The sequence below is a fragment of the Saccopteryx leptura genome, chromosome 2, assembly GCF_036850995.1.
Source record: "Saccopteryx leptura isolate mSacLep1 chromosome 2, mSacLep1_pri_phased_curated, whole genome shotgun sequence".
NCBI lineage: Eukaryota > Metazoa > Chordata > Mammalia > Chiroptera > Emballonuridae > Saccopteryx > Saccopteryx leptura.
In genome coordinates this window covers 28,958,104-28,971,636 of record NC_089504.1, presented here as the reverse complement: position 1 = coordinate 28,971,636, position 13,533 = coordinate 28,958,104, and the positions used below count along the sequence as shown (strand labels likewise).

The 13,533-nt window shown below is 47.2% G+C and overlaps 1 protein-coding gene across 1 annotated transcript in view; it reads right to left on the bottom strand.

Annotated features, from left to right (window-relative positions):
* Positions 1 to 13,533, bottom strand: part of ABCA1 (ATP binding cassette subfamily A member 1) — a 132,509-nt gene that overhangs the window by 3,997 nt on the left and 114,979 nt on the right. Inside the window, exons 37-49 of the mRNA XM_066367523.1 lie at positions 12,792 to 12,969; positions 11,659 to 11,774; positions 11,407 to 11,551; positions 9,792 to 9,915; positions 7,932 to 8,061; positions 7,547 to 7,667; positions 6,744 to 6,806; positions 5,702 to 5,808; positions 3,401 to 3,542; positions 2,887 to 3,021; positions 1,633 to 1,736; positions 965 to 1,057; positions 69 to 312 (exon numbers count right to left, since the gene is read on the bottom strand). Coding sequence (XP_066223620.1) covers positions 69 to 312; positions 965 to 1,057; positions 1,633 to 1,736; positions 2,887 to 3,021; positions 3,401 to 3,542; positions 5,702 to 5,808; positions 6,744 to 6,806; positions 7,547 to 7,667; positions 7,932 to 8,061; positions 9,792 to 9,915; positions 11,407 to 11,551; positions 11,659 to 11,774; positions 12,792 to 12,969 — 1,702 coding nt within the window. The remainder of the gene's footprint in view (positions 1 to 68; positions 313 to 964; positions 1,058 to 1,632; positions 1,737 to 2,886; positions 3,022 to 3,400; positions 3,543 to 5,701; positions 5,809 to 6,743; positions 6,807 to 7,546; positions 7,668 to 7,931; positions 8,062 to 9,791; positions 9,916 to 11,406; positions 11,552 to 11,658; positions 11,775 to 12,791; positions 12,970 to 13,533) is intronic.

The following is a 13,533-nucleotide window of genomic DNA, read 5'->3' as shown; positions in this document are numbered from 1 at the left end:
GGGCTGAGAAAGGGGGGCGGGACTCCTCACCCTAAAAAACCAATCTCCTTTTGCTATTCAGCGCTTACTTGGTCAAGCGTCGTCTGAGACACAGAGTAGTCTTCTATGTGGAGCCGCTTCTTGCTCTGGGAGAGGATGCTGAATATGCGGGCCAGGGAGGAGAGGGACGACGGCAGCTGGTACTGCAGCATGTTCCGGTGCTTCTCCTTCAGGACGCTGCCCGGGAAGGCGAGTCCGAAGAACTCCTGCACCGGCTTCAGGTCAGGGTTCGACCCTGCTATTCGGACGACTATTGTGTAACCATCTCCAAACCTGAAAGCGGAACAACCAAGTCCAAATGGAAGATCCACAGGAAACTCCTCCAAAGAATAAAAAAAAAAAGGGAAGTCCCTGGCCTGGCCGACCCAGAACTAGGACTCGGAGAGAAGGGACTAGGTATCACTCCCTGAACACCTGTTCTGTGCGAGAGGTGCCACACTGAGGACCTTAGACACACGATCGATCTCGTGTACTCCTCACCTGGACCTCTGAAGCCTGACAGCTGTCACAGAGGAACTGAAGCCTGGACCCTTAGTCACTTGCCCATGGTACGGAGCTCCTAAGTGGTGGGGCCTGGGGGTGGGCCCATCTGTGTCTGGCTCCAAACTCTATGCCCTAACCGTAAGGACATGAATCAATTTTTCCATTTCATCTATACAAAAAAACTGGAGGGTAAATATTCCTCAGGAAACTGGCACTCAGACAGGTTAAGCACCTTGCCCAAGGGCACAAACCAGTGGAAAGGTAAAGACAAGAATTTCAATGCAGCTCTGTTTCACTTCATAGCCTTCATTCCACTCTACCATTTTGTTCAGTTTATTTCCCTTGATTTTAGAGCCACCATTTACACACTCAGAAAAAAAAATAAGTAAATAAATACAAGCTTTCTCAGTAGGCGTTATGCCAAAGAAATGATCTTTGTTACCTGTTTTTCAGATGTTGGACGCTCCCAAGACACCTGAACTTGCCGTTGACCATGATTGCCATCCTCGTGCAGAGAGCTTCACATTCTTCCATACTGTGGGAAAACAGAAGGAGGGCTTAGCTTTAGAGAGATTAGAACGTTGTCACAACATCTGGCATTTTAAAGAAACATTCCCAGCTTTCCAAGGCATAACTGTATTCTGTTACAAACACATGAAGATGCAGGGGCAGCACTGTTCGCTGCAGTGCTGTTTCCAATGGTGAAAAAAGAAAAACTGGAAACAATCTAAATGCCTACGAGTAGAACAGTTACATAAATTAGGGATATATTCTAATGAACTACTATCCAGCCACAGAAGCAAAGACTGCCTTGGAATGATGTTCACGATATACTGTTAAATGAAAAAGAGCCTCATTACACTAAGCATGCATTTTTGTTTATTAATCACACACACTTGTGTATATAGAGCTGCATAAGAAAACAGCAAAAATACATTATTGCCCAATGACAGAAACGGATTCCTACAAGTGATGCAGTTCAGATAAACTGCAATTGTTTTTCTCTTTGCCTCTCTGTACTCTCTCATGTTTACACAATGATCATTTATATCAACTGGAAATTTTAAAAGGCACACAAGGTAGAGGCCAAACCGTGTCTCCACTACAGACCTGTGAGATGTAAGCACTACCGATCTCCCCTCCTTGACGACGCTCAGGGCACAATTCCACAGGAAGCGCCGGGCTTTGGGATCCATGCCTGTGGTCGGCTCGTCCTGTAATTGGAACAAAATAACTCCTATTACTTGCTGAAAAAAACGACAGATTTGATTTTAGGTGCAGAAGCATCTCTGAAATAACCTAAATTTTAACTTAACCAGTTCTATTTATTTGTTGATGGACCAAAGAACCAGACCTTACACACAAGAACCAGTTCACAGGTAAGCAGGACACTCAACCAAAATTTTTATGAAATGAAATTTCTCCAAATAAATATTAATGAAAGGGGGAAAAATATTTAGTTTCAATCATCTTTTCATGACTGATAACTATATACTAAAATCACTATTGAAATCCGTATAAGGTTATAGCCAAATTCTTCCTCTCCTTTTTTCCTTCTGGCTCGCTCCAGCCTCGCCTGTTTTGCTGTACTTGCTCGTCTTAGAGCAGGCGTCCCCAAACTACGGCCTGTGGGCCGCAAGCGGCCCCCTGTGGCCATTTATCCGGCCCCCCGCCGCACTTCCAGAAGGGGCACCTCTTTCATTGGTGGTCAGTGAGAGAAGCACTATGTGGCGGCCCTCCGACGGTCTGAGTGACAGTGAACTGGCCCCCTGTGTATAAAGTTTGGGGACCCCTGTCTTAAAGAAACAAACTCCAGATCCAAGCACCTGGTAGCACTAAGCCCCCACCCAAGGATTCTCCCTGCAATGACATCAGCGCTTGTCTCCACAGAAGAGAAAGAAAGAGTCAAGGGCCACAGGCCCCTCTAACCCTCCATTTCCCATCCACCTGCACCAAGGAACTACGGCCCAGGTGCTACTTAGGGGATCTTGAAGCTGTGTCCACAACTCTCCATGTTCAGGGGATGAACACATAAATGGTAAAAAAAGAATGTTCCAGAAAAAAGTCAAATCACACAACCAGCTTCAGCCATACTTGTCAGGGTTCCCATGCCCAAGAAATAAGGTCCCTGTGGCATCTCTGTTTTTGGAGCACTGGAGGGCATGGCTGAGCGGCCCTCAGGGGGTGTGTCAAGGGGAGGGACAGGAAGCTCCCCTCGGTTCTCCGAGGCTGCTCTGCTGGTCCTGGTCAGGGGCGGGGAGTTTGTCCCTGGCAGACACGCCACATCCCCGGGCACACAGGAACTGAGAAAAGCGATGCTTCCCATTCAGGCCAGAACAGTCTTCCACGTACAGTCACACTCACCAGGAAGACCACAGGCGGCCCTCCGATCAGGGCCATGGCTGTCGAAAGCTTGCGCTTGTTGCCCCCACTGTAGTTGCCGGCGTATTTTTCTCCGTACTTCACGAGGCCCAGTTTCCGGATTGCCCACTCACCAACCTACAGCAAGAAAAGCCTCCTGGATGCTGGTCTGGTTTGGTAACTTTCTCGTGCTTTCTTGTATGTGCATGTGAAAATCCTTTCACTGAGGGAGACCAGATTCTGTCATCTGTAATCTGGGTCTGCCAAGTGCCACAGAGCCAAAAGCAGGGAGGATGGCCCTGGCTCTCTGCCCTGCAGCACGCTCCTGTCCGCAGCTCCCCATCCCCACCACCCCACGAGTTCCCACCCACCAAGTGGGGCAAAGAGCCGGCATTTCACGCTGCTGCGTCCACGAGCAATAACAGCCCAAAGCCGATGGTCACGGGGAAGGTCAAAGCCATACGGCATACGGTAAGGATGCCGAATGAGGCAGGCTAGCGTGCCAGTGCCACGATACCTTGCCAACTTCTTTCTCGGGGACTCCTCTCAAGAGGGCAAAGAACTCCAGGTGTTCTCTCCCAGTCATCAGCTCCGTGATGGCATCGAACTGAGGACAGTAGCCCATGTTCTGATGTACTTCATGGATGTCTGATAAGATGCTGCAAAGAAAAACAACACTGGTCAGGTCAGGGGCATTTGGAGATACTCTGGTCAGACAGTCTTGCCTAATGTCCCTATAAAGTGTGCTTGTATGTGATAACTATACCAGTAAGTAGAAAGGAACGGCCTTTCTGCCCCCAGAGGCCAGCCCCTCCTGGCAGTCGGGGTCCCTGCACGGGGCTGCCCTATACCTTAACCTGGAGGCTCAGTCCTGTTTTAGAATTCCTGAGTCTATCCCAAACACAGCACCATTTTTACCGGTAATCTTGGTCATACAGTTCTGGGGCTGTGACACTAACTTCCATCCCAGACTGGACTCTATGGTCCAGTCACACGTACCAAGTGCCTTGTTGCTCTGAAGCCCCCTTCACAGTCATTCTGACCTGGAGACGGCCCAGCACCCCTGGGTGTGACCTCCCTGTGCACTCTGCTGCCCGTGCACGGACTCGACCGTAGCGCGTTCCAACCCCCTTGGTCCTGCTAACTATCCAACCAAGGCACCCTCCTGCTTTTTAAGGATTTTTTATTCATTTGTTTTTTTTTTTTTTTTTTTTATCACAGACCCTCTGAGAAATCTGGAGACAGGAAAAAAATATATACCTATAGATACAATTTTCCATGTACTGGTGGGATGGCTGTTAGGCACCATAAAGCCAATCTCAGGGTCAGAATCCCTGATGTGGGAGAAGCTCAGTGTCCACATCCAATCTGACGACTGCACTTCAGCCAGCCCTGGACAGCCCTGAGTTGCTGGCCTTTCAGCAATATTCACTCCTCTAATTAGGACTCCCAGAGTCATCTCTCCCAAGAGTGACTGAGGCGCCCATGGACACTGCCCAGCTCTCCCCACGACTGCACCCAGGCAAGCTCTTACCACCAGTCCCAGTGATAAACCTTCGTCTGGGCCACTGCCCACCTTACTGTTAGATGCCCCGGGGGCCTGGGGAAGCAGGTGGGCTGCCGTAGGCCTGCTATTCTAGAATTCTGGTCTCTGACGCTTCCTTCACACTTCTACGGAAGAAGTGCTCAGAGACAGAGGAGGAGATCCAGAAGTGCATGAAGGTCCTTATTCTTTTTCATTTCCTTTGCTAGTAGCCCCCGTCCATTGTTTTCAAACCCTGAGTCATCGCCCCCATACACTTGTGAAACCAATGTACTGGGTCACAACCAGTCCTCTGAATGACAGGATACAGTAGAATAAAGACATCGTTGTGCACAACAAGGAGTCAGAGTAGCTATTGTTTTATGAAACTGTATTATATGCTTGTTTATGTATCTGGATTTACTGTGTTTAGATGTAAAATGCATTTGCTAGTATGGGTCAGTAAAGTTCAAAAGCCAGGGCCTGGTACCATTTCCATATAAAAAGCCTAGAGAGCCCCACATATTTAGAGCACTCAAGGGTAACATTGCCTGCAGGTCTCTAAGTGCAGCTATAACCCTGATGAACAGATTGCTTAGTGGCCTGTGCAGTCACAGAGGGTGGCCTCACAGACTGATACAACCTTTAGAGAGGGCAGTTTGGAGGGCACACCCTTTCCCCTTGCAGGAACTTTCCCCAAAGAACTATCACAGATGAGAGGAAGGACACACTTACATAGTGAACAGAAACTAATAAATGTCCAACAATAAGAAATTCACTAAATAAACTATAGGTATAGGACATAGAGGAGTTAAATGCAGAATATAAATCTTGACATCTTCGACCATGTGACCCTTTGGGAGATGGTCATAATATACTCGTTAACAACGAAAACTAGCGTTAAAACTCCAGATACCACATGATTCAATTTCATAAGACCTTTGTGTGTGTATATAAAACAGGTCTGGGATGACAGGAGTGCTCTAAAACTGGACTGTGGTGATAGTCGCAAAACTCTGTAAATTTACAGAAAATCACGAATTGTACTCTTAAAACCAGTGTGTTGTATGCTATGTAAATCATACCTGCATAAAGCTGTTAGAAAACAGAATGAGACTAAAGATAGTGGTCTCTCAATAGTGGGATTATGGATGATCCTGATGTTCTTCTTGACACCTTACTGTATTTCACCATTATTATAAACTCTATATAGTACTGTTGTGCTCATAATATACAGACATATTTAAATAAGTGATAAAAGTCTTGGTAACAAAATACAGGGCGTCCTTGTCTCACCTGTTTTTGTTAAGGAAAGCATCCCCTCTGGTGACAGTGGTATCTCCAGTTAACATCTTGAAAGTCGATGACTTCCCGGCCCCATTCACACCCAGGAGCCCAAAGCACTAAAAAAAATTATGTTGTACAAGCAAATTATGAAAAAATCTGCATATAGATGACCATGATGAGACAGTCACCTTGGCTTAGTTTTTTTATATAACATGATCCCAAAACATCCTTCTCAAATATCAATGAAGAGTCAAATATTTTCTTGGCCTTAAGGAATCACATAGCATTTACACAGATATTTTATAATGGGACCATTTTAAGTGTGGGTGTTATTTATTTTTAATTGAAGTTATTAGAGTGACACTGGCTAACATAATTATCCAGGTTCCAGGTGCCCAATGCTACAACACACCTCCGTACACTGTGTTGTGTGTGAACATGCCCCCAAGCCACGTCTTCGTCCATCACGACTTATGCCCCCAGTACCTTCCTCCTCCTCCCCAGTTCCCGGCAATCACCAGACCAGTCTGGCTTTTTCCTTTGGCTGTTCTGCTCTATCCCCCCACCTCCCTCACCCAGCCCCCGGCTCCCCCCTTTTGCTGTCAGCCTGCTCTCTGTGGAGGAATTTGTCTCTATTTTGCTTGACATTTTGTAATATTATCTGAGTCCTTCAGTTGAGGCCAAAGGTAACGAGTGAAAAACAGTAATGAAAGCCAACTGGTCAGATTTCACTATCTACTGTGGCTAAAGGGCACAGAAGAACACAAACATAAGTGAGAAAAGAGGAAATGTAATTTTAAGAATCTATCTGAATTTCATCACCACCTAGAACAGATCACAGAAGCACACGCTGGGAATGCATGCGTTCCTTACACCACCTGAGATGATCTCAAATCATCCTCTTTTCACAGACGGGGTCCCCATCCCCTCTCCGTGACTGATCGCAAATAGAGAAGCCTTTAAAAGCCACTTTTACCCCTTATAAACACTGATGGGGTTAGGGCAGTCTGAATTAATGGGGACAAATACAATGTAGATAAAGTGCCCTTACCTCGCCAGGAGGAATCCCAACACAAATCCTGTCCACAGCAGGCTTCCTCTTCCTTCTGTAAATCTGCAACAAACAAAATGCACAATTCATGAGCCACAGGGATTCCCGGCCATCCAGGCAGCATGGAAGAGGGAGTGAGAGCCCACACACAGCATGAAATGAGACTCAACGATAAGACTAAGTCACGTATTAGATGTGCCAGGAGCCTTGATCTGTCTCTGGGGCAACAACCGGCTTCTGAATGACTCTCAAGCTCCAAATACCAACCTTTTACAAATCATCACTGTCTATATAATTTCTCATTTACTTAATATATAAAGATAGAGATTTTTAAAAATTAAATTCTACATGGTAAAAATTTGTAATCAGAACATTGTAAAAAAATTGTACATATTTCCAAAAAGTGAACGGTTGGGCTTCAGGTACCTAGAGAGGACTGGAACAGACCGTCCTTCTGAGCAATGGAGATAGACCAGCTTTCTGGACTATGAAACTCCAATCTCCCTACTTGCTTCGACTAGGCAAACAATATTAATATGTCTTATTAATAAATACATAAATCTAAGTGTGATAAACAAAGACACTCAAGAATGAGAATTCACATTACAAAGTATTCTCAGTAGTTCTTTAATTAAGAAGTCCCCATGCGTATTTTAAGTAAAATTAAATCGACAGAAGCTGGGTACGGAGGCACATTTAGAGAAGCATTCTCCTTTTACTAACTGGTCAAAATGCTAGTTTCCAACATATAAAGCTGAAAATAATTCAAGACAAGTTGCGAGAGCCTGTATTCATCACCTCACCTTAGTCAATTCCTTGATTTCCAAGATGTCATTCTGTCCTCCACCATCAAGAATTCTCTGTCTTTCCCGCCTAACATCTTCATCTTCATCATTCAGTGGAAGAAGTTTTTCATTTATGGGTCTTTGGGGGGGGGGATTTAAGAAACATCAACCTTTCAAACTGTTTCTCAAGAGAAAGATCATTTCTAAAACAGTCCTGTAAAACCCTACTCCCCACAGTGTCCAGGACTGGCTGTGCTGGGGCCCGCAGACGTCCACATTAGGAACACAGTGTGATTACCCGCTTTGTGTTCAGTGCAATCCAAACGACACTGACAAGCATTTCCACGTGCTCCTCCTCTGTGACCCTCAAACAGGTGCTCTGTGAGGTCTGAGAAAAGCTCACCTGGGCCTGATGAAGAATCTGTACTGGATCAGAACAGTGATGAGGAAGAACACCACGCCTTCCACGGCCATGGCGAAGAGGTTCCGTCCCACCAAGTCCCAAGAGAGTGGCGAGACGAAGCGATTCTCCCCTGGGGGACAAAGTGCAGAGAGGCAGTCAGAACAGAAGCACCCAAGACTCAAACTCTTCCTGGAAACACCCGTGGTTATCACCCGCATAAGGAGAAAAAGTGTCGGGAAGTGACCACTGTCCAAGTCTGATCAGCGGTAAGGTTTTGGGGAAACATACTGTGATTCGGTATCAATCAGAATTTCAACCAACGTGTATTAGATCTGTAACATCGTCTAAGACAGTGGTCCCCAACCTTTTTTGGGCCACGGACTGGTTTAATGTCAGAAAATATTTTCACAGATAGGCCTTTAGGGTGGGACAGATAAATGTATCACGTGACCAAGACAAGCATCAACAGTGAGTCTTAGACGGATGTAACAGAGGGAATCTGGTCATTTTTTAAAAATAAAACATCGTTCAGACTTAAATATAAATAAAACGGAAATAATGTAAGTTATTTATTCTTTCTCAGTGGATTGGTACCAAATGGCCCACGGACCGGTATAGGTCCGCGGCCCAGGGGTTGGGGACCACTGATCTAAGACATATAATGTCTCCTTTTTAACGAGATGCCAAAATCCTTTGTAAAAAGGCAGCATTCCAGGGTAATTTTCAGTGTCGGTATTTTTTTAAACAAATTATAAGTTCCACTAACAAAGATCAGAGAGCACTTTAAAAAGATGCCCCTCTCGCCCTGGCCGGTTGGCTCAGCGGTAGAGCGTTGGACTGGCGTGCGGGGGACCCGGGTTCGATTCCCGGCCAGGGCACATAGGAGAAGCGCCTATTTGCTTCTCCACCCCCCCCCCCTCCTTCCTCTCTGTCTCTCTCTTCTCCTCCTGCAGCCAAGGCTCCATTGGAGCAAAGATGGCCCGGGTGCTGGGGATGGCTCCTTGGCCTCTGCCCCAGGCGCTAGGGTGGCTCTGGTCGCAACAGAGTGACACCCCGGAGGGGCAGAGCATCGCCCCCTGGTGGGCAGAGCGTCGCCCCTGGTGGGCGTGCCGGGTGGATCCCGGTCGGGCACATGCGGGAGTCTGTCTGTCTCTCCCCCTCTCCCCGTTTCCAGCTTCAGAAAAATACAAAAAAAAAAAAAAAAAAAAAAGATGCCCCTCTCAGTAGCATGTAATGTGACTCAATCAAATCACCTGGTTTTATGTAAATATTCCTTTAAATTCCTTATACAGCTCCTTTGTATTTCCAAATTTAAAAAAAAAAACAAGTCTCTGTCCCATGTCCCTTAAATCACAAGGCCAATCTAAATTCTATGAGCCAATGTTATCCAACGTGGCCATAGAGAAATATTTCTAAAGACTATAAAGGTAGGAAGAGCTGCAGTAAATCACGTTTTCATAGACCATGTAAATTAAGATAACGAATGGCCCCATCTGCAGACCCAGGATTTTCCTAATGAGCCAGATTTGCATCTTTCCTTCTGATGCTCTGGTCTCTCTCTAATGCTCAACGCTGTGGTTTGACTTCTGCCACGACTCTGACAAGGCCCACCAGCAGCATTAGGCACTGGAGGCAAGCTGAAAGTAGTATGATCCTCAGCTCCAACACTGCCCTCTCTCTTTTCTCAGTGCTGTCACAGGCACCAATGGGTCACAAGACCCATGCCACAGCCAGCTAAGCTGTCACCAGCCCTAACAGTGGGGGGAAGTCCTGGGCCCAGTCACCAGCCTCTTCCCCAAACAAAGGCCCAAGCACCAGGGCCCAGGTAGACCGCCACTTCTGAGCAGTGCTGTCACTCACCAAACCGTTCCAGGGCGTCAGCCATGGCCTGGTTTTTCACCATGTCAATGAGCCCCCGGCCCAGGCAAAAATGTGGGAAGATCAAGAACACAGACTTCAAGATATCATTGATGTGTTTCAGCTCCTAAGAAAAAATAAGACAGAAGGAGACTGAATGCCATTCATGGTTTAAGAGAAAAAATGTATCATAGTCTGAGGTATAGGAGTGGAGAAAAAAATTTGATTCCCCGAGGTCAAGCTGAACCTTTAAATTCAGATATCAATAAAGAGCAGCAGCCACCACTAATGATATAGAGCATAATAAAAAAAAAATTCTGCTCTTTAGAAAATTTGGAATAAGGCTATGAGTATGGAGAAATATGAGTATAGAAACATGGTTATGTTTAATCAGAATCAAATCCATCAAAATACCTGCTTAGCATTTTAAAAGCAAATTGCTTGTATCTAGGTCAATATTTCAGTTTCAGGATTTTGTGGAAATTAAATAATTCTTGACTACATCAAGCCAGCAGCGGCCAAACATCCAACCATCAAGTAAGTTGCTATATGCGAGGGCGCAGGTGAGGCAGAGGCTCGTAAGAAAGCGTCTGTACCCCGAGGAAGAGCGGCACGGACCCAGGAGAGGACGGCACAATGGCATACGTGTCCTATGGAGGCATGGGCCGCGGTCTCTGGGAGCACAGGGCAAAGAGACAGCGCCTCCCAAAGGGCAGGAAAGGAAAGTGTCACCTCCGAACTCAATCTAGCACCCCCGGTGACACAGGAGGGGCACGGTAAGCCAGGCCCACGGGAGCATGGTGGGTTTGAGGCCCAATCTAGCCTGTTGGGAAAGGGTATGCTGGGAACTGGCCAGGAAAGGACTGTCTGCCCCTGGAAGGCCTTGGGTGCCGAGTTAAGGTGCTTGGACAAAGGCGATGACAGCACGGATGGACAGGGACCCTCGTTTAAGAGATCTGTAACGGGACGAACTGACGAGGTGAACGGTTGAATGTGGGAAGTAAACAAAAGCAAAGCACGTAAAATGACCCCAAGGTTGCCAGCCTGGGCGAACGGGCGGACGGCAATGCCATCCAGTGTGACGGGGAAGGCGAGAGGAACGTTAGGGTCTAAGTGGGGAGATAATTAGGACACATCGAGTCCAAGGTGTCTGCCAATTATCGAAACGGAGCTGGGCACTAGGCAAGTGAGAATGTGAGACTAGTGTTCAAGGGGAGTCGGGGCAAAAGGCACAGGATTGAGGGAGAACAACAGAAGACACCGGGGGGGGGGGGGGCATGGTAAAAGCCTCTGGGATGAACGGAGCTGCCCAGAGGCAGCCTCTGAGGTAGACAGCAAAGAGGGCAGGCAAAAAAAGTACTGGGAAAGTGACACTGAAACAGACAGGCATAGAATAAGGATTCGGCCAAGGAAACGGAAACGTTTGATCGGAGCAACAGAAGAAAAAGGATGAGAGAGAGACCACACGAGTCTGGGGGAGAGAGAATCTGAGAGAGGACGGGGTGGTGGGCGGGTCCGTGCCACAGACGAGAGAAGAGAAGGGAGGTCAGGACGAACACCGTTCTCCGGGCCCCGGGGACGCGCGTCCCCGCAGGAGCTGCTTCCGCGCGGGACTCACGTGGTCGGTGAAGAGCTCCAGCACGAACGTGGCCACGCTGCCGTTGATGCCGATGAAGAGATTCACGCTGGTGAGGACCACGTAGGCTGTGCTGGGGATCTTGAACACGAAGGAGGCTGGGTACATGAGAGGTGTGATCGACCACCTGGCGAGGCACAAAGACAAACGTCCACTGGGTGTCCTCTGCCCTCCCTCTGACGCAGGGGACCGCCTGCTCCGCCTGCCGACAGCAGCCCCCCAGAGGTGCCGTACCCGTAGAGCAGCAGGAGCAGGGCGAGCACGGGCAGGTTGGTGGAGGACACATAGGACTTCTGCTGGAAGCAGATGAAGATGATGATGACCAGCGTGGCGGGGACCACGTAGTTGCACTAAAAGCGAAACAGGGAAAACAAAGTTCACCCCTGCGTCAAAGACACAACCCATCCCAAGTCTTCTCCGTCATCGGACAAGAAAGGGCAGGCAAACATATGGGAGAATAACTTTGAATTAATGAAGCCACAGGAGCCATCAATCAATACACTGGACACTACACTTGGACAAGCATTTTACCCTTGGCTGATTTTATCAACTGAACGCCCTTTCTGTCTTTCCAACAGCAATGCCACAGCGTCACGCTCAGTAAACCTACTGAACGATGGAGTCCCCGTTTCAATCTCACAGGCAGCAGATAAGCTTCTGTGATTCTCCCCGAAGACGACTATGCCCGTGTCATCATGAACGCTGTATTATCGCCTGCCCGAGTTCAATCCCACACGTCATCTATTTATGAGCTCAGTGCTTATAACAGGAATGTCAGAACTGTTTCTTCTCACCGAGAATAATTTCAAAGTCTGTTGTGACAGCGTATCAAGAATTAAAACGCACCAACAGGGAGCATTTGAGATCTCACTCCCTAGCATATGCCATCGTCGGTGTAGCGCAAGTAAACTCTTGTAAAAATCCTTTTAAAAAATAATTTTTTCAAATGCACAAAGAAAGCCTGACCACGAGACAACTGTAAGAATTCCCAGCCGGCAGAACAAAGCACAGGCAGGGATGTGCCGGTGGGTTTGTCAGCTTCAGGCCTCGGGACTCTGCTTCAGTCTCGTCTACTCAAACGTGTTTGGCGACAACTTTAGATGAAGACATGATGACAGCAAATGTCAGAGGCTCTGCAGCATTAGATGCAGTCCGTGCAGACAGAATTTCTCTCTGGTGTGAAAGCAGCTCTGTTCTTAACACCACGTTTGGCAACATGAGTGTCTACGACTGCCTCTGTCTTTCCCTTCCTTTCCCGTTCATCTTTACAGACCGGTGAGTACACTTTCACGAGAGCCGGGGGCTCTCTCGTCCAAGCCTTAGCCCCGGTGGAGATGTGCACAGCAGCAGCAGACGGGCGTTCTTACCATATCCCAGACGAAATGGGAGAGCCAGTAGATGACGGGCTTCACGCCGCTGATGAACTGCAAGTGCTTGGCTTTGCTGACCCGCTCCTGGATCAGGAACACGACAAAGCTGGCTGGGACGAAGGACATGGCAAAGATAACACAGATGGACACGAGGACATCTACTGATGTGGTCATCCTAAAAAAAAAAAAAAACGGCAGTGAGGGTGTGAGGGGCCACTGATGCAACTGCATGTCAATCAGGAGGAGACGGACACACACACACACACACACACGTGTGCATGCACACAGACAGCTAAAGCAGAGCCCAGGGAAATAGAACCTGTTCACCAAATATATTTCTTTTAAGGGTTAAAGTTTATGATTTTCAAGCAAAAGAGAATAAAACAAAACAAAAAAACCCAAACTTGACTATTCAAATGTAAAACTGATTGCACTGAGAGAGCTTAAAAAGAGCCCAGTGTCATAAAGAAACTAGCAATGGAGGTCTGAGAGTGGCCAAACGGCGTTCTGGGTTCCACTGCTCTTGACCCTGCAAGAGCAGTGATTTGTAAATTTTTACACACAAAGGACTAGAGGAGCTTGAAAATGAAATGTTAGTGTGAAGCCATTCAAGTAAGTTCATTTCTGGCTGTAAATAAATTCCAAAACACCAGCATGGGGCACATCAATCTAACATATGGCATCTAATGCATCTTATCAGATGCCTATAAGAAATACAGTCTTATAAACCCAATAAACG